We start from the raw sequence: 19,307 nt of genomic DNA on the forward strand, positions 1-19,307 counted from the left end.
GAGTGTTCCCCGTGCTGGGGGACACTCTGTGCCCGGCCTTCGGCCCCAGGCTGACCGGAGGTGCCCTGGGGTGGGCACAGAATCCCAGCATATCCACAAGGAGCACGGAGTCCAACCCTTATGGCTCGTACAGGGATCAGCCCCGGGAATGGATGGGAGCCCCAGCAGGGATAAGGGAAGGGTGAGCCCGTGTGTAAATATCTAAATGAGGGTGAGAAAGGATGCACCAGGCTCTGCTCCGTGCTGCCAACCACCAGGCCATGGCGCAACGAGCAGGAATCGACACCCAGGAAGTCTCCCCTGAAGGTGAGGAAGAACTTGTCCAAGGAGCACTGGTGCAAATTACCCAGAGAGCTCGCGGAGGCTCCCTCATGCCAATATCCCAGACATGATCCTGTGCTTCGGGCTGACCCTGCCCAGCTACCCCACGCCACCATCCCGGGAGCCGCGAGCCCGGCCGGGGACGGGACTCGAACCCGCGGCCCCGCCGCCGCTCCGCCGCTCAGCGCAGCCGCTAGATGGCGCCGCCCCAACGAGCAAGGCGGGGGCTCCGCAGCGCCCCGGACGCCCCTGGCGGCCGCGCGCCGCCGCCGCACCCGCCTTCCCCCAGCGGCGCCGGCGGCCATGGCGGTGCGCGCCCACGTGACGGCGCGGCGGCCAATGGGAGCGCGGCAGGGGGGCCCCGACCGCCGTCCCTGTGGCCGCCATTAAAGAAAAAGGGTCTCGGAATTACCCGGGAGCCGGATCCGCTCCCGCTCCGGCCATGGGGGACCCGCGCTGAGGCTCCCGCCGCCACAGGATGCCGCGGCCGGGCAGCCGCCGACAGAGGCACCGCTGAGGGGAGGCGACGCGCCGGCGGGGGCTTCGCGGCACCGACTCCGCCAGCGGCAGCAGCGGCGGCGGCCGCCGCGTCCCTGTGTGTCGGCGGCGCCGGGAATTGCGGGGCTCCGACCTCTTCGGGCTGAGCAGAGCCCGGGGCTCGGCCGCCGCCTCCCCGCCCTGCTCAGGAGCCTCGGGGAGGGGGCCCTCCGCCCACCGCCCCCGCGGGGACCCGCACCTGAGGAGAGCGAGCGGTCTCGGGGCTCCCCCGCCCCCCCAGGACAGACCGCTCCGGCCGAAGACGATCGTTTTTTATATTCCTCCCCCCCACCCCGCGCCTTTTTTTTTTTTTTCTCCCCGCTGGATTTTTTTTTTGTTTGGTTTCTTTTTTTTTCCCCTTTATTTTTAAAGGACCGGCCTCGCAGCTGAGCTGGTCCCTCCCCGCCTCGCCGCCCCCCCGTGCCCAGGGGTCTGGCGGGGGTCGCTTCGCCCTCCCCGCGGTGACTCGGCGGGGTCCGAGCTCCCTTGAAGAGACTTTGCGGGGTCCCTCGGCCCCCGAGGACAGCTGGTGGGGACCAGGCTCCCCGAAGACACTCTGCGATTTACCGCGTCCTCCTCCCCCGAAAAGGCTGGGGATCGGCCTCCCGGAGACTCCTCCATCCTTCCCCGAAGAGACTTCGAGGGTCACCCGCAATTTCCTCCTTCCACCCCTCTCCCCCTCCCTCCTTTCCCCACGGAAGGAATTTTTACCCAACGGAGGATATTTTGGTTTCGCCCTCGCTGCGAAGAGTATTTCGTTTTGGGGAGGGGGGGTTTCCACACGGGAATTTAATCCCCCGCTGGGCTGCTAAGGAGACTTTTGCGGCCTTTCTCTCTCAAGGAATACCTTCCCCCCTCCCCTGCCCCCGCAGATGTTTTTTTGGGGTACACCCCCGGAAATTTTTCTTGCTCTGCATTTACGAATTCTTCAGACTGGCCTTGCTTCTGGCCCCTGAAGTTTGTTTTTATGATTTTAAATTTTAATTTATTTGGAATATTTTTGGAGCAGGGGAGAAGAATCTGACCCCCCCACACCCTGTTGCCCTCGGACTCCGAAGAGACGAGCCTGGATTTTTCTCTCTCCCACGGCCAATCCTTCCCAGTCATTCCACAATTTGCCCCTTTCTCATCTGATGACTAAAGGAACAGGAGGAAGAGGAGGGGGGGTTCTGGATTAATTGCCCCCGCTGGATTATTTATTTTTTCCTGCTTCTCTTGCTTGGCATCTGAGAAGAGAGGAAGGAGGGATGTCAACTGATTTTTACCCCTAGCCCCCTGGATTAATTACCCCATTTTTATTCTCTTGTTGGATCAATTACCCCTTCACCTTACCTCCTCTCCTCCCCTCCTTATGCGAACGAGAAGACAAGAGGAACAGGGAGGATTTTGATCTTAATCTCCCGTCGTTGGATTACTTACCACCTCCCTCTTTCTGTTCTCCCCTTCCACGGCGGCTTTACACCCCCGATTGAGCTCCAGAAGACGAGAAAACGCTCTGAGTTCCTCTTTATTTTTTTTTTAATTTTATTTTTTTTTTATTATATTTTTACCCCCCTCTCCCACACCTCTCTGTCTCTCCTCGCGGGTTATTCTCCCTGCCACTATTTCTCGTGCGTGTGTCTGTAAATCCCTTATTTAATTGTATTATTATTTGTGCGTGTGCAGAGCCCCCCTCCCCCTTTCCCTCTCGCTGTCTGTCTCTCCCTCTCTCCCTCTCTCTCTCTCTCTCTGTCTGTCTCTTTCTTTCTTGTCGGAGGCTGTGGGATAATGGCGTGTGGGTTGTGGCTGTGAGGATGAGTTCCTGCTTCGTGCCGAACGGGGCCAGCCTGGAGGATTGCCATTCCAACCTCTTCTGCCTGGTGAGTGTCGGCCCCCGGCGCACACACGCCCGGGGCCACCGAGGGAAGGGCTCGGAGCTCTGGGGGAGGGGGAAGGGGCAGTGGAAGCAAAGCAGCCATTTTTAGCAGAGCTTCTGCTGGATGAGCCCTCGGAGTAGGCCCTGCCTGGAGCAGCCAACTCTCCCATGCCCCTCTGGTTCCCCTCCATCGCTGTCTGTCTCGCCTCGCCCCTCCCTCCGCTTTCTTCCTGGATAGTAGCCTCCCCGCAACTCGCCTTTTCCTTCCCTTTCCGTGCCTTCCAACTTTTCCTCCTTTCTCCCCTATCCTTGCCTCTGAGCGGGGTATTTCTCGCAGGGGAAAGGAGCTGCTGCTGTTCCCAGCCCCACATCTCGGGGAACTTTCTCTTCTTCCTCCCCACTCGTGGCATCCCAGACAAATCCGAGGCGAAACCTCCCTTCTTCTTCGCTTCTAAACGGATCCCTTTCCCTGCTTGTTTTTATTCTGGTGATGCCCTCCCTGTCTTGTGTTTTGATGTGCTCCATTTTGTAGTCTTTTTTTATTTTTTAATTTTTTTTTTTTTTTTTTTACCCCAAGTATCAAATCGTTCACACTGTTGAATTTTGGTAGCTCCAAAAGTAAATTCGATATAACTGGACTGTGATGCAATTTTTTGGTGTCTGTGCTGAGCTGTTTCATCAGCTTTTAATGCAAATGAGCTAATCTTAGCTGCCTGCCTGATATTTATGATTCTAGAGATTGTTACAACAATCCTGTGCCAAACTGTGCCACTCATATTTTTGGATGGAGGGGAATCTGGACAGCCTGGCTGTGTCTGCAGCCTGCATCAGGCCTGCAGCTCCAGATTAATAGTGCAATTTTAAATCTGAAAGTCTTTCTAAAGTAGCAACTGTTGCAGACAACCTTTCATCTAAATTGTTCTCCAGCTGAAGGTAGGGAGGCTGCCATGTTAGGTTTAAATGTTGCAGTAATCTTTTGTGTGTTGTCATATTGGGAAGACAAAAAATAGTAACTTCTTAGCAAATGCCAGCCTGCCTTGCTCTGCCTTCCCAAAGAGAACCCGGGGCAATGCCTCCTGTACCTGCCTTAAGGTGCCTGTGCTTGATGGAAAAAACTGTGTGCTAAAACTTGCTGTTGTGGTGTAGATAATCCAGGAATTGTCTGCTTGCCATTACACAGAGTAGTAACTCTTTCCCTATGTAAAATCAAATTAATTTCAGCCTAGGAAGGGGTTTAGTGGATCATTATCATTGTGGTTGCAGGTCTAACACATAATTGAATGATAAAGTGAGGGTTTAAATTCTTGAAATGTGGTGTGAGGAATGAAAAGTGTGATAGCTCTTGGTAAAATTAGTGAATATGAGAGGGAGAGACAGAGAATTTTTTACAATGGAGAAACTTGTGAAATTTTCCCAAGTGGTAGATGGCTGGAAGAATGTGTGATTTACTGTATCACCTATTTCCATGGAGTAATCTTGGATGGAAAAGGCAGTGTATGCATAAGTAAGCAAAAAGAAAGATGTTCTTTACTAAGGCAAGTGTTTAGGAGACTGGACACTTGCAGTCTGTGAATAATAACATTACTCACTCCTCTTTCACTCTTTTACTTTAAATCAAATCAGATTTTTCTCTGTGTAACGTTATAGCTGCAGTGGAAATGAGCAGCTCTTGCTTTACTGCAGTTATTTAATGAGCTATTAAAGCAGGATGTCTGATTGTTCCCACTTTATCTCCTAAGGCACACAAAACTTACCGATGTGGTTCCCATTCAATTCTGGGGGCTCAATCCTCCCTTTCTCCCTGTGCCATCACCTTGTAGTGGGATGTGCTTGCTGGAGGTGCCTGCAACTTGACTGTTCTTTTCTTTCCCCCAGGCTGATCTAACTGGGATTAAATGGAAGCGCTACGTGTGGCAGGGCCCAACATCTGCCCCCATTCTGTTCCCGGTCACGGAGGAGGATCCCATCCTGAGCAGCTTCAGCCGCTGCCTCAAGGCCGACGTGCTCAGTGTCTGGCGCCGGGACCAGAGGCCTGGGCGCAGGGAGCTCTGGATATTCTGGTGGGGGGATGACCCCAACTTTGCTGACCTGATCCATCATGATCTCTCAGGTAGGAGCTTGGTCACACCTTCCTTTGGTCACTGAAAGGATTCTGCTGCTTAGGGCTGGCTTCTGACACCTGTACCAGATGGAGTGTTGTCTCTAGAAAAGACAAATTTATTGCTGTAACACTCAGCAAATTCTTACAGCAATGAGCAACCATCTACTCTGTGTTCAGCTCACCTTGGACTGCTGGATTTTCAAGAAAAAAGAGTTTTGCTCCCCACTTGTTCCCTTGAAAAAACCAAAACACAAGCCTATGAGTTTTGGCAGCTTCTTCATGAGAAAGCTGTGCTGAAAGCTGTGCCTGTGATTCACAAGTGATGCCTTAAACATGTTTTGATAAGATCCCTTTTGTTGGGCAATTAGAATTTTCAAATTCAAATAGTAAAGCTCATTTTATTATGTAATAAGTGTAGAGATCTGGACAGCTCTTGAACTGTTTGGAGTTGTTTTGGTTGGAATTTACACCATCAGTGAGGAGCCCTCAGAAGGAGGCACCTGGAACTAACCAGCTATTTCCATGCAAAAATCTGTAAACCTTCAGTTTTTATGATTTCTCTCACACCCTTTTCCTGGTGCTCTGAACCTGCTTTCAAACCCAGCCTTTTGAAAGACTGACAATATTTGTATTTCTCAATAATGTCGTACTTCAAATTTGGCACCTTCCTTTGGAAATGTTTGCTTATTGAGCTCAATTCCCCACGTAGATGGTTTCCAGCTGCTTATCAGCAAGGTGACGAAGTTAGATATTTAAATTGGGTGAGTCTAAAGGTGAGACTGAACTAATTCAAGGGGAAAAAAAAACCCCAACAAACACATCACTCTAATTTCCTTTCAAATAATGTACAGTATTCAGATTACTGAAGTGTAAAATGAGACCAAGGTTTGGTGACCTGGTAACCAGAAGTTGTTAATGCTGCCTGTGTGTGTGTGTGTGGATAAGTTGGAGAACAAACAGGAGTTTAAATTGCCACTGAGGAAGTTGACTTGAAACATTTTAATAATGTGTGGAATTTTTATACAAAAATACTGTGATCAGAAAAACAATTGACGCACTGAAATGATGTTTATTTCTTTGAATTGTTGACTTCAAAGATTGGCTTGTTGCTCTTATTCCTGTGTGTGCTGGACCTACAAACTTTTCATTTTAAATGGTTCTTGCACTGTACTGTGCTTGATATTTTAGTGCATTTAAGGTTTCCTTATTATGACCTATAAATAACCTCAGTTTTGACCAGCAGGGAACATCCTTTGTGTGGCTGAGATGTAACTTAGACACAATGCTTGGTGGTTTTGGCCTGGGCCTGCCCTGAGCCAAGACCAACACTTGTGGAAGGACCTGTGTGAATTTGGTGTGCTTCTGGTAGTGGGATTATATCAAGACAAATTTTGGATGGGAAATGCAATGAAATTTAAGACATTTGGAAAGTGTGATTTTGCGCTACCTAACCACTAAAATTATTTGTTTGAGCAACTTTCTTTGCCAGCTCTTGAATCTGTCTGCTGTGATTTTTCACAGAGGGATGTTTGAAAACAGCAGTGGTTTGTAGCTGGAGTTTTAGATCAGCACCTTGTTTGTGCTTGTCCAGAATTACCCTTTTGCACAGGTAGATAAGCAGGTATCATCCCAGGGACTTACCAACTCTTAACCTCTCTTAGGGTATAAGGGAGAGATAGTGGAGGATTAGAGTCTCCCAGCCATGTCTTTGGGTATTTTCTTTGTTCAGGTCACCTGTGGGTGCCTGTGCTTCCCCAGAGCTGTTCCACACGTGTCCTGTGTAATGCTGGTACTCCTGAGCCTGTCACCTGTGTCTGTGTGGAGGTGTGTCTGACACCTTGGGCTCTGCAAACATGGTTTTGTCCTCTTTGAATGAAAAAGAGAATTTGTGAGTGTGTGTGAGGCTCTTGTGCCCACAAGTTGGTACAGATCCTCCTCAGCTGGATGGCAGAGGAGGTGGCTGAGGGGTGCCCACACCTGCACTTTTTCTCTTTGCTGTTACACAAAATCTTAACGTGGATCTCATAGAAGAGAGAATTATGGCTGAACCCAAACAATGTTATCTGACCTTTGTCGTAGCCTAATGGATTTTTTCATCGGTGGACAATTTCTCCTGGTAATTCACACTGCCTTGTTCTCCCAATGACTGCGTGTTACATTTTCAATAGGAATGATAAATGACTTCTTAGCACAGCCTTGTTACCTGCAAAATTGATTGGAAATTGTTTGCTGCTGGAGGTTGAGGTGCTGCCTCATTTAGAAGTTTGCTGCTGGATAGGTGAAGGATTGTCCTGGAGGATGGGGAGAGGGAAGAATCTGGGAGCAGTTTGTCCCTTAGTGCCTTTGGACCGATTTCTCCTGGGGAAGTGGCCTTTGAGAGAGCCCTGGTGAGAAATCTGCCAGAGCCATGTTAATAACTCTTGATTCTGGCTCCCTTTGGTCTGAAACTCTGCCTGTTAAAGAGATATTGGTATTTTGACAGTTTCTGACTTTTTTGATGATGTGGAGTTTCAGTGAACAATGGGTGCTCAGTGACTGGAACACGTCTTGGTTATCAGCCCTGGGGGATTTGAAATATGTCAGCCTTCCAGAACCCTTTTGTCCCCTTCCCAAGATCCTTTCACCAGGGGATGTACAGTGTTGTGAATGTACATCTATGCATATCAGATTGAAGAAATAAATGCTATCTCTGTGTTCAGCTGGACATTCTGGAAGTTCACTCTCTGCCCTGGAGTCACGTTTGAATCCTGCTCATGGCTGTGTCGGAGTTCTCATTCCAAGCCTTGGATAAGTGTCTTGTTGATGGTCAGGGATTGTTGTTGCCTGGAGGCATGTCAAAAGGAGACTTGTTCAGAGATGCTGATTGATCAGGAATATTGACTTCACTCAATCATTTATTTTTTTCCCTTCCCTAGGAACCTACTCACTGTACATACAGCCAAAAAAACAGAGGTCTATTTCTAACCCAACGTAGCTAGAGGCAGACAGAAGTTAGTGAAATGTTATTTTAGCCTCTAACAACCTCAAAGGTTATGTTTTTGTTCTGACAGTGAGGCTTGATTATAGTAATTCTTGCAACTCAAACCCTAAAGTAGGACATCTCTTCCAATTTCAGCAGGCAATGGTCTCTCATGGCTCCGATCAGCAGTTGTTTTATTAGAAAGGTTCTTTCTTATTTTCATGTGGCTACTTCTACACTTGGATTATATTTTTTTAAATTGGCAGTAGATGATTTTAAACCTGAGAACAGTGGGGTATGAATTATGTACAAGACATAGTCCCAAGGAAATGGTTACAATTTGATTAATGCTGGGATAGGGGAATGCTGCTATATGGCTTTGACCTTCAAATTGCATCTTTTAAATGGTGAGCTGCAAGATGCATCTTTTTCATTTTGGTGTCTATTAAATTTGCTTAATTTACTTTAAAAATTAAAGAGTTGTCTGTCATATATCAAGATAATCAGTTTTTGTTTGCTGAGCAATCTTGCTCATGCTTCTGTGAGGGGGAAATGTATAAAAATAATGCTGGTTGGAAGAGAGCTTGGAAGAATCCTGATGCTTGTCTTTGTGGTAAAAGCAGTGATGGCAGCAAAGACTAATATGTGTTGTGTAGTTGTTGATGCATGTGCGTTATAGATCAAATCCTTGTCCCCAAAAAATCAGTGAGATTGTGCTGATGTCAGCACTGAGTGTCTCATTACTCCAGGACAATGGAAACCAGAGCATGAGCCAGTTATCATTCCAAGGGGCTGCAAACCCTGCCAGTTGCAAGGAGTTGGCAAAGGCAGCTTGGAAAAGAGTTCAGCCAGTGATGCTTTTTAAAATAACAATTGTTCCCTAAGATCATTTAACTTCTACAAAAAACACACCCCCCAAGAAAAAAAAGAAGAAGAAAAAAAGGAAAGGATGCTTTTTAAAACATTTTGCAGCTGATGCGAGCCCGGTGAGCTGCAGCCCCTTGTCTGGGAAGGATCTGTGTGTTCTGTGGCAGGCAGGAAGGCAGGAGAGGCATTCCAAGTGTTCTTGCTGCATTGATGCTTCAGCATTTCTTTAGTCCTCCATGTTAGAGATGTAGCCACTTAAGCAAAACTGCTGATAAGCATTATGCAAAAATTACTGAAGCAGTTTTATCAAACTTCTGTGACTTGCTGTGAGCTCAAAGGTGACAAAGATTTAACTTTCCCCCTGCCTTTTTTTCCTTGACCAACGTGCACATGAAATATCTGTGGAGTCAGGTGAAAAATGCTTTGTCACAGCCAGTGAGGATTTGGCATTGTGTCATGTTGGTTGTGTGTACAATGTCACATGCATAATGACCTGGATAAATCAGAGCAATGAAATATTTTACTTACACTGTTACATCTACCTGCATATGGAATTACTTGGTGAAGGAGGAGGATATTGGATCATTTAGCTGGGAAGTTTTTCAGCTTTTCTTGCTGCTCTGTAGCCAAACTTACACCAAACAAATGGTGAAGGAAGAGGAGTTACCTTGTTATCTTTATAAACTGCCATGGTTAAACTCTTACAGAAAGCTTCTACTTTTAAATTGTCAGGATTTAGAAAATATTCTGCTGTGTAGAGAGCATAAAACCTCTGTGTGTGATACTGGTAAAGACCAAACAGCACAAAAACCTACCTGGAATGGTGCTGAACATTCACTGTGGCATTTTGGACAGTTTGGGTATCCAGAGCCTTGGATTCAGATTCTGTTCAGTGAGTGTAGATAACAGATACCACTCCAATAGGAGCAAGCTTCGGTTGTCTTACTCACATTCTTTTATTGGTGTTTTAAAATTGTATTATTTTCCTTTTTCTCTGCAAAATCTGTTGCTTCTCACTTGTTTCATAAGGGATGTAGGCCCTGAAAACAGTATTTCAGTAGCTTTGATGGGTAATTCTCACTTTGAGAAGTTGAAAGTATTTTAATTCAAAAATTTGGGGTTTTAAATAGAAAACTTTTACTCAAAGTGTATCTTTCATATTGTTACAATATTGTGTACAGCAGCAGTTTCACGTTACTTATTTGCTTCCCTTGGAATCTGAGTTTTATATAGGAAGTTTAATTGTGTAAATCAGGTTTGTATCAGTGTTTTTATAACTGGCAGAGTCATATAATGGCAAGAAGGGGAGCCTGTGAAGTAAGAAATGTTTCCAAAAGACAAGTCTCAATCCTGATATGAAAGAATGGATTTCTTTCCTGTGTAATTGAAGTAATTGGGAGGAATTGTAGTCCAAAGTGGAGGCTTTGTTCCTTTGCATAGTTTATTTTAGAGGTTCATTGAGCATTAGGAAGATATTTTTAATGGTGTAGTAAACACTCATCTTGTGCAAGAACTGGTGTTTACTGGTGTCCTGTGTGTTAAAGGAAGGAGGGAAATCCATATTCTTAAGTCTTCTTAAAAATTACATTTTCAAGGCTGTATGTTTATCTGTTGCAATATAGATTTGTGTATATATATGTATATATAGTATGTATTACTTCTTAGAAACCCTTGATTAATAATTTTGGCTAAAGATCTGTGAATAGCAATAGGCTTAAAAACCTGACATAAATTAAATTATAATGTTTAAAGATACTCTTTTGTCAGAATTCACTAAAAATTGCTAGAGTTTTATATGCTGAGTTTGCTCCAATTTTTTTTTTGGTTCTTCGAAAGCACCACACAGAAGGGCATAATCAGTAAAAATGAACTTTACTGGTTCAAATGAACTATAGGAAGAATGGAAAGGAGAACATAAAAGTTCTGAAGAAAAGTGGCCTCAAATAAAATTGGTAATATTGAGAAGGTGCTGACTGAAAAAGTTTATTTATGTGTAGTGTGCAAATTGCTTTTTCTTGGCCGTTGTTTCCATGAGTTCTTCATTTCCTGATAATTTTTAGCTTCATTTGAGAAAAACTCTGTCTAATATGTGATGTAAAGAGAGAGGGAGCAGTGGGATATGGGTATAAATTGTTTAATGGATTGACATAAAAATAAGTGTGCTGGGGAAGAGTTGAGTGCTTTGGACAGCTGAGAGAACTCATCAAAAATAAAGTACTTGTAACCTTCAGGTTGCCAGAGCACTTCTGTGGATAACACTTGTCCAAAGTGAAATTGTGGCTTAGCACCTTTTGAAAATGAGTCAGCAACTTCTTTTGGTTTGTTAGCATTATCAGATTGAATATTTGAATTTATTGTTTAAGAATGATTAGAGGACAAAAGTGCCTCTTCCTCTCCCCCTCTTTTAATGAATGGTTTGCTGTGTACAATTTTCTATTAAGTGGGAGGGGTTTTCTCATGTCGAGAAACAACAATTTGAATTAAGAAGAAAAATAGTTGGCAGATGTGAGCAGATGTCATGTTTGCTTCTCTCCACCACTAAAAATGGGGGGAGGGGAATGACTAAATAGACTTCAGAAAGTCAGAGAATACTTATTGCTGGTTTTTTTGCATGAATTTGAATAATGTTCTGAAATGAGGGTTTCTTGCACTGACAGCTTCTTTTACCTTCCCCTTCTGTGGCAAGGTGCACTTCACTCAGAGCAGGTGGTCTGGTGAGCAAAAATTGGAGTTTTAATTGTGATTTCCATCTCAAGGCTTATACTTTCTCCACATAACACACTCAGCTAAGAGTTCTCTGGTTCTGCAGTAATCTGAGAGAGGAGAGCTTTCCAGAATTACATCTTGTGGCAAGTTCTTGCATGGAAACTTACTCATAACTTGGTGGTCAGCACAGCTGATCCTGAATGAAGCTTCATCCATCCTAAATGAAGCACCTGACTGCAGAGAATGGAAACCTCTCCTTTGTGTCCACAGTGTCATCATCAAAACACAAGATTTGTGTCCCTTAAGTATCCCTGCAATTTCAGCATCTCCCATGGCATTGCTACACTGATACGCCAAAACAAAATTAGGCATAAAAACTGTAATTAGCTCCTTCCATTCCCTCTTCTAGAAGGTCCTGGATGCAGGGGATGTGCTTGGAATGATTCCTTGAAATGACAAGAGCCGTGTACAAACCAAGTCTGTAACCTTTGAAATGGTGAGGAGTTTATTGTGCAGCTAAAGTCCAATATGAGCGAGCTCTGGAGTTAATGTTTGCTCTGCTGAGCTGCTTTGTGGTCCCGCTCTGGAGCAGAGCTGCTGCCTGTGGGACAGGGCTGTGCCTGGGCATCCACCAGAGCTGCAGCTGGGGAGCAACCTCTGTGCTTGGCACGGGCACTTTACACCCTTTGACTTTGGACTTTTGTTGCTTTTTGTTACAAGAGCGGTGTATGATGTTTCTTTAGTGAGTTACTGTGTTATCTTGTAGCTTTATGGTTTTTAAAAATAAGTTTTTGCTCAACTCCAGCTCTGGAGTAGGGCGGTGCGGTGGGAAACTCGTGGTGAAGTCTCTGCTTTGGGAAATGCTGCTCCTTGTTTTTCCATGTCTTTCCCAGAAAATTATTTCACGGAATGATTCATCTATAATGATGCACACCTCCTCTTTTATAAATGATGGGGCAGGTCTGTTTACTCTTATTCTGTCCCTCAGAGTTACTGGGAGTAACTTTCTCTTACTCACAATACTGGCCTTGTGTGGAAATGTACTTTTCCCTGTGTGGAATATAGCAAAATACAAATGTGGTCACCATGTTCTGGTTCCAATAGCATTGAAATTCTCTTCTTTGTCATCTCTGTATTAAATATTGTTTATTGAAATAATCTGTAAGGTTTTTTTCCCTAACTAAAACTCTTAGGTGTCTGGTTTTCTAGACGCTATCTAATTTAAGGATATCAAGACTTTAGTTAATAATATTGCAACCTTTTAAGCTTGTAAGTGGCTTCCAGAGAAAGGTGAAGGGGCTCATTTCCAAGAGGGATTTAAAATGTAAGGACTTGGCTGTGTTGCTGAGGTTTTCTGACCATGGAGCAAAGCAGTGGAACCAAAAATGTGAGGGCGAGGGGAGCAGGCAGGGCACTGCTGTCAGGCCTGTGGTGCTGAGACAGAGCTGGACTCCAGCCCCAGTCCCTGGAGGTGTGCAGGGACAGTGGATGTGACAGGAGCAACCTGTTCCCACGTGGGGCTCCCTGTGAAGCTTGGAGCAACGACCTCCACAGGTCCCCTCCGACCTAAATTATTCCATGACTATCCAGAGACTGGAGTAAAAATATGTCTCCTTATCTATGTCAGACAAGCTTCCCGTCTCTGCTGCTACCTGGAGTATAAAAGCAATGGCATTTGAAGAGTAACTCTGCTAGGTTAGTCCAAGGAGACCAGGAGTAAATTCTGAGGGACACAAAACCACAAAATACAAGGAATTAGAGCCATAAAGCTAAGATCTGATTGCCAGTGATTTAAGGACAGTATCTCAAGCTTTATTATATTATTATCCTCTATTAGTGTTGCTGTGGATGAATGATATGAGATATATCCTGAGAGACACCCCTGGAACTTTCAGATGTCCCTTGCTTTACCTGCATGTCTTGGTTTGAAAAGAGAGGTGTCTGCTAAGCAAGGCAGGAACCTTCCTTGAAATGCAAAAATGTAAACCCCCTCTCTGAATTATTATTATTTTGAAGTTAATGGGCTCTCAGGCAAAGATATGGGAATAACAGTTCTTTACTAGTATGTATAAATAAAAAAGCCCCCAAAACCAAAAAAAACACAACTAAACAAAAGAAAATTCCCTACAGCTTAATAGAAAAACGAAAATAAAGTGCAGTAGAACAAAAAGCATTGAGAGTCAGAATTCAACCTGACACCCTGTTGGTCAGGGTGTTGGTAGCAGTCTCATTAATGGTGACTGCAGCTCTCCTGGAGTGACAGATGTGGTTCTGTAGAAGCAGTGACCCTGTAGAAAGGTGTGGTTTTCCTCTGAAGGTTCAGTGGTGCTGCAGATGGGTCCTGTTTTCCTCTGAGGATCCAGTGGGGAAAGGCTGCCTGTGGTGTTCCAGTTCTCAGATTATATCCAGGTAGGAATGCTGGGCTCCTCCACTGATGGAGCATCTCCCACTGGGATGATGGGGTTTTATCAGTCATGCAGGGACACTCAATGGCCCATTAACAGAAGATTTCTCTCTGGAGTTACTTGGGATGGCTCATGGAAGGGATAAAGAACGCTGCCCCTCCCGGTTTTAACAGCAGATAATGGAATACAGACTTTTGGTTACATCTTGCATTGCAGCCTAAGACACTGGGTAAGGGAATTGGAGTGCCAGTGCAGCTCTTTGGACCAGTGCTTGTGCTTTGAGGGCCTCCAGACCCTGTTCAAACACTGAGCAGGAACCAGAGTGGTGGAAGAAGTTGCAGTTTCTTGTCATAAATCTCGCTTTTCCATTTGGCAAATCAGCTTGGCTTGTACAAGTTGGATTCCATGCCTGTGTTTGATTTGTGGGGCACAGAAAATGTCAGTGTTTGACTTCAGAATCCCATTGGTAGGAACTGGGCATTGTCTTGCTGATTTTTCTCTTCTGTGTATACATCAGAAAGCAGGGCTAGGCTGCTTAAATATCTTCATTTTTAATGTTGCTTTAAAAAGAAAAAGGACAGATTTGAGTCTTCTGGGGAGAATCAGGTTGCTCTTGCCTATATTCTGAATCTGAGCATTTTTCATCATATGTAGCAAATTGTTGATCATTGAGGTTCAGTTGATTGCTGACATTTGTTCCTGGCTATCTTCAGTCAATGCTACTCAAAGACATCAGGATATGTTAAATCTGGCTTTGGTAAATTTATTTTTAATCTTAATTGGCACTATTTCTCCAGAATGAGTAATCCAGACTCCCCAAAACATGAGCCACCTCACAGACGGATCACACAGTGCTCTCGCAGGCTGAAATATGTAACATGCCACTTCTGCTTGTTTCCTTCTGTGTACAAATAACTCTTGAATCTTCTTTCCTTGTGGAGGACGAGATATTTTTACAGCTGATCACTTTTAGCAGTTCTATCATAAAGTAAGTAGAGTTATCTGAGCATTACAGACTGGTTTTGGTTGCATGTTATACTGTGAATATCTCTTAAAAGCTTGTGGGGGAGAAAAGGGTATTGTGCTATGTCTGAAATAACAGGATGGAATTGAAAGCTGGTTTCTGTTTCCCCTGTGCCTTGCAGAAGAGGAAGATGGGGTTTGGGAGAACGGGCTCTCCTACGAGTGCCGCACTCTGCTGTTCAAAGCTGTTCACAACCTGCTGGAGAGGTGTCTGATGAACAGGAACTTTGTGCGCATCGGGAAATGGTTCGTGAAGCCTTACGAGAAAGATGAGAAACCCATCAACAAAAGGTAGGAGGCTTTATTTTGCTTTATTGAGGAAGTTGGAGGGTTTATTCTTTGTGCTAGAAGAAAGGTTTAATTGAGAGACTCCTGGGTATGATTTATTCTGGAGTCTGAGTCTCTGCTCACTCTTATTTTTCTGCTTTTTTGGAGTTCTTCAAAACTTTCTTATGATGCAAGCAAGTAATGCTAAATATGGTAAACATGTGCAGACCATGGATAATGGGTGTTGGGAAAGAAGGTAGAGTCTTCCAGAAAGGAAGAAAAAGATACCTGAATGAAGAGATACCTGCCCTGGACCTGCAGGAGACTGGAACTAATTCTACTTGCAAACACCAAGAAAGGCTCATTCTAGAGAGCTCTCTGCAGGTCCTTCCTGAGCTTTGGAGAAATTGCATCCCATGGGAGATGCTGAGAGTTTGGAATGTCAGCTCCTGGTCAGAAAAAGGATGGTGTCTGGGAATGCTGGTGTTAAAAGAATCCATGTGGCCTCCATGCTGGGGGGGAGGAGGGTGAGAAGAGAATTTTTGATCTAAATTGGAAGGACTTCTTCTCATGGTTCTAACGTGGTTTGACACGGTCTATGTTGCCTAGCAATAAATAATGAAATGAATAAAAACTAGGTTAGCTGGAACAAGTTTAATCGCTGTTCCCAAATCAGCTTTTAAAATCCAAAGTAATTTAAAGCTTAGATGATGGGGGTTTTTGTGTAGCTTTTTTTTTTGTGTGTGTGTCTATGTATGTGTTAAATCTTGCATGCAGGAAATTTTGAGATCAGTGGCTTTGCTTTTTGGGTGTGGAGTTGGCCATTGTTGGCATCTTCTGCAATAAATTTAAACTTGAAAGAAATTTAGAAGCTGTTTTGGAGCAAAAGAAGCAGAAGCACATGTTTGTGTGTGTTTCTATTAGTAGTTGTGAACTGCTGCTTTTAATTTATGTATTAACTTGTCCTTTAGTTCCAGGCATTTCTTTCTCCACCCTGGTCTGGGCAAATGTTTCCTCTCTAGGGTGTCCTTGTCCATCCATTTTTTTTCTGCTATAAATCAAGAGTACAGAGTTTACTTTTAACTATTTTGACCAATATCACGTTGGCACAGTCTGAGCTTTCCTCCTTTGAGGAACTGGTTGACTAAATTGCCATTTTAAACTAGCATTAGTTATGTCCTGGATTCTCTTAGAGTAATTCTATAAAGCACTTTTGAGCAGCTGGAAAAGCTGATGAAAGCTTTTAAAATAAAATAGCAATGTTTGTTTAATTTGGAGGCTCTGATTCTTTTTTGAAGAAGGTCAGAATGTCAGCATGTTTGATGAAAATAACTGGAGGAATTGTGTGCTTACTCACACAATTTCATCATATGTAGCTCAGAACTACTGGAAGAATATGTAAAAAGCTTTGACAGATCTGTGTAAGATATTTCATTGTTGAGAAATTTCAGTATTTCCTAGCAGATAGCTCGATACCATGTGATTTTCTGAGCACTGGCTTTTATGGAATGAAATGGGGGAATGGTGAACAGATGTGTTCTCGTGGCAAATTTGGCTCATCCCTCTTAGGAATATCTAGAATTGGGATCTGCTCTCAGGAAAGTCGAGCTCTTCAGAGGGGTCAGTTCAGGCTTGTGGGAGAAAACCAAACACTGCAATGGGTGCTTTGTGATGGCACCTCTGGAGCTCCAAAGTCTGGAACACTCCTGTAGTGAAAGGAACATTTCTCTCACGGCAGAAGTTAAATGTGACACTGCAGCAAACACCACATAAAGAGACTTGCAGCCAGCCTGGAAAAAGCACTGAATGTTGCACTTGGGGTGCTGATACATTTGCTACCAGACAGCTGCTCTAAAACTAACAAAAACTAAACCTTAATACAACTTCTGCATATTTTTCATTCCTTAGTATCCATTTAATCAGCCAAACCTATACAAAGGTGTAATTTTTTGTAGATGTGGCTGACTTAATTAAAAAAACAAACTAAACCCCCAACAGCCCCTCTTGTGTTTGTGAGTATTGCTGCACATATCTTAAGAAACAGTTTTGGAGCTGTATTTTTGTCTTTCATCCCATATTACTCTGCTGTCTTTGGGACTGTTCTTTGCATTAAGGTTCAGAAACCCTGGGAAGGAATTGCAGTGCCTGTGTAATTTGAGGTAATTTGGTATCCTGGGGATGTGAAGTTTGCTACCAGTGTGCTTTGGATCATAATTTATCTCACCCTGCACTTTGGGGCTTGGCCATCCACTCTAGAGACTTGTTCCCTGTGTTTTACAGCTGCAGATTTCAATCAGGTTGGTTGTTCTTGCTGGAAATCTTTAGTTTCAAGGAATTTGGCTGGAAATGGAGCAGTCAGTGCCCTTGGTGTGGAGGTGACTCCTTCCCCTGGGCTTTCTGGGACTGTGGCTGAGCGAGCTGCAGGACCTCAGCCCCACTCTGTCTCTGTCTGGCCCTTTGAAGGATGTGCAAATAGAGCTGTTTCTTTCATTTGAAGCTGATCCCATCTGGATTTTTCCCAGTTCTGTTTGAAAGCATATGCTTCCAGAAGGGGAGATTTTCTGTGCTCTGCTCTCCCAACAATAGCTGGCGGTGGTGGCACAGCAGCCAGGAGGGAGGCTGTGATTTCTAATAGGTGTTGGGCTGTGATAACAGCTCCTCCAGCAGCCCTGCCTTCCTGTTGTTGCTCTGGTGGTTTTTTTCCTCCGTGTATAAGGTTATATTAAAATGTCTGTGTCATTGTACATTTTAATTGTACTGAAAGGACAGTCCTGAATGTTCATAATTGTTTGTAATTGATGCTGGTGTGGTGTGTGAGCAGATGACCAGGGAAGTCAGAATGAGATAGTTTTGAGTGTTCACTCTTTAATGATGTGACTCCTAAACAAATAAACTTATTGAACTGATCTCTATTATATGAGACCTCTTAAATTTTTTGCTGTGGGAGCAGTAACCCCTCAGCTGTTTGTGCTGTGCAGTCACGTGCTGAGAGGTAACAACCATGGCCTGCTCTTCCCTTCCTCCCTCCCCTGCTGCTCCCAGTTAAAACCAGTTAAAAGTGAGACACTGGTGGATGGGCTGAAATCTGATCTCTAAGAGCAACTCACCATTACTCTGCCTGGGGAAACACTCCCGAGGTTTTCACTCCTGGTTATGGATAGGGCAGGGATGGAGCAGTTCCCTGAAGGGGGTATGTGTGTTCTGGGGTCTCATTGCCCATTTTTAAGAAGGTGATTTCAGTTTTCTAGATGAATAAAAAACCACAGAGGATTTTGCTGAAGGTCTTTGCTGCAAAAAGCAAAAAAATTGTCATTGTATTTGCCACAACCTCTTTCAGTCACTTGGAGACTACAGAAGCTCAATAATGTGGTTTAAATGACTACACATTAAACTAAAATTTGACAAATAGGAATGTAATTCTCTTTTCTCCTTTCTAACCAGTTGTTTTGTTGCTGCTTTCAGGAATATGGTTGTGTATGTTTTATTCTAAAATCCCCTCATAAATGTGAGCTGGAGACTGTGATCTGCTCCATCCCACTGTGCTGCTTGGATTGCTTCAATAACTGCCTTTGGATGAGGCTGTCCCTCTTACTCATTACTGGGGTATACCTGGAGTAAATATGATTAGGAAACCTGTCAGATTAAATACTATTTTAGATACAATTTAAATAGATCAAATATGACACCCCTAATGAAGCACAAGTACCAAGTGTTTACATGAGGGGCTTCTCTTGGAGTTTTTGGTAATAATTACCAAATACTTGCTAAACTTTAACACAATTGAAATAGCAGTAAGCAAACAATTGAGTAATCCAGAATTGGTGGGTGGATCTGATAGACAACTGAAAGTCTAGAATGCTAAAAGCTGCTATATTACTTGTATGGTTGCTTTTTTTTTTTTTCCCTTGTAATTGGGAAATAAAGCAGCCAATTGCAGTGGGTGGCAAAGCAGAACTTGTGTCTGACAAGTTCACTTAAAAATGGTGGAAAACACCAGAGAAAAACACCACACACCCAAAACAAAAAACACAAAAAACCACCCCACAAACCACTTGGAAATTCATAAGTGATAAGGTTATCATAACTTGCTGCACAGGTTTCAGGGTAATTCTGTTTATGACAAGTCTGGGTTCAGGATTTTAGAATGCCAGGCCACCTTCTCTTCCTTTGTTTGTTTTTTTTTTTTTTGTTTCCCATGGAAATAAAAAATAATAAGTATATAACTTCATGGGAAGTGACTGCTAAAAAATGATCTAGATACCAATT

At 44.0% G+C, this 19,307-nt stretch overlaps 1 protein-coding gene across 1 annotated transcript in view; it reads left to right on the forward strand.

Moving 5' to 3' along the window:
- Positions 1–2,082: 2,082 nt before the first annotated feature.
- MED13 (mediator complex subunit 13) overlaps positions 2,083–19,307 on the forward strand; it is a 54,551-nt gene continuing 37,326 nt past the window's right edge. The window contains exons 1-3 of the mRNA XM_015646397.3: positions 2,083–2,717; positions 4,589–4,823; positions 14,897–15,065. Of these exons, the coding sequence (XP_015501883.1) occupies positions 2,652–2,717; positions 4,589–4,823; positions 14,897–15,065 (470 nt within the window). The 5' untranslated portion in view covers positions 2,083–2,651. The remainder of the gene's footprint in view (positions 2,718–4,588; positions 4,824–14,896; positions 15,066–19,307) is intronic.

Source organism: Parus major, chromosome 19 (genome assembly GCF_001522545.3).
Source record: "Parus major isolate Abel chromosome 19, Parus_major1.1, whole genome shotgun sequence".
Classification (NCBI taxonomy): domain Eukaryota; kingdom Metazoa; phylum Chordata; class Aves; order Passeriformes; family Paridae; genus Parus; species Parus major.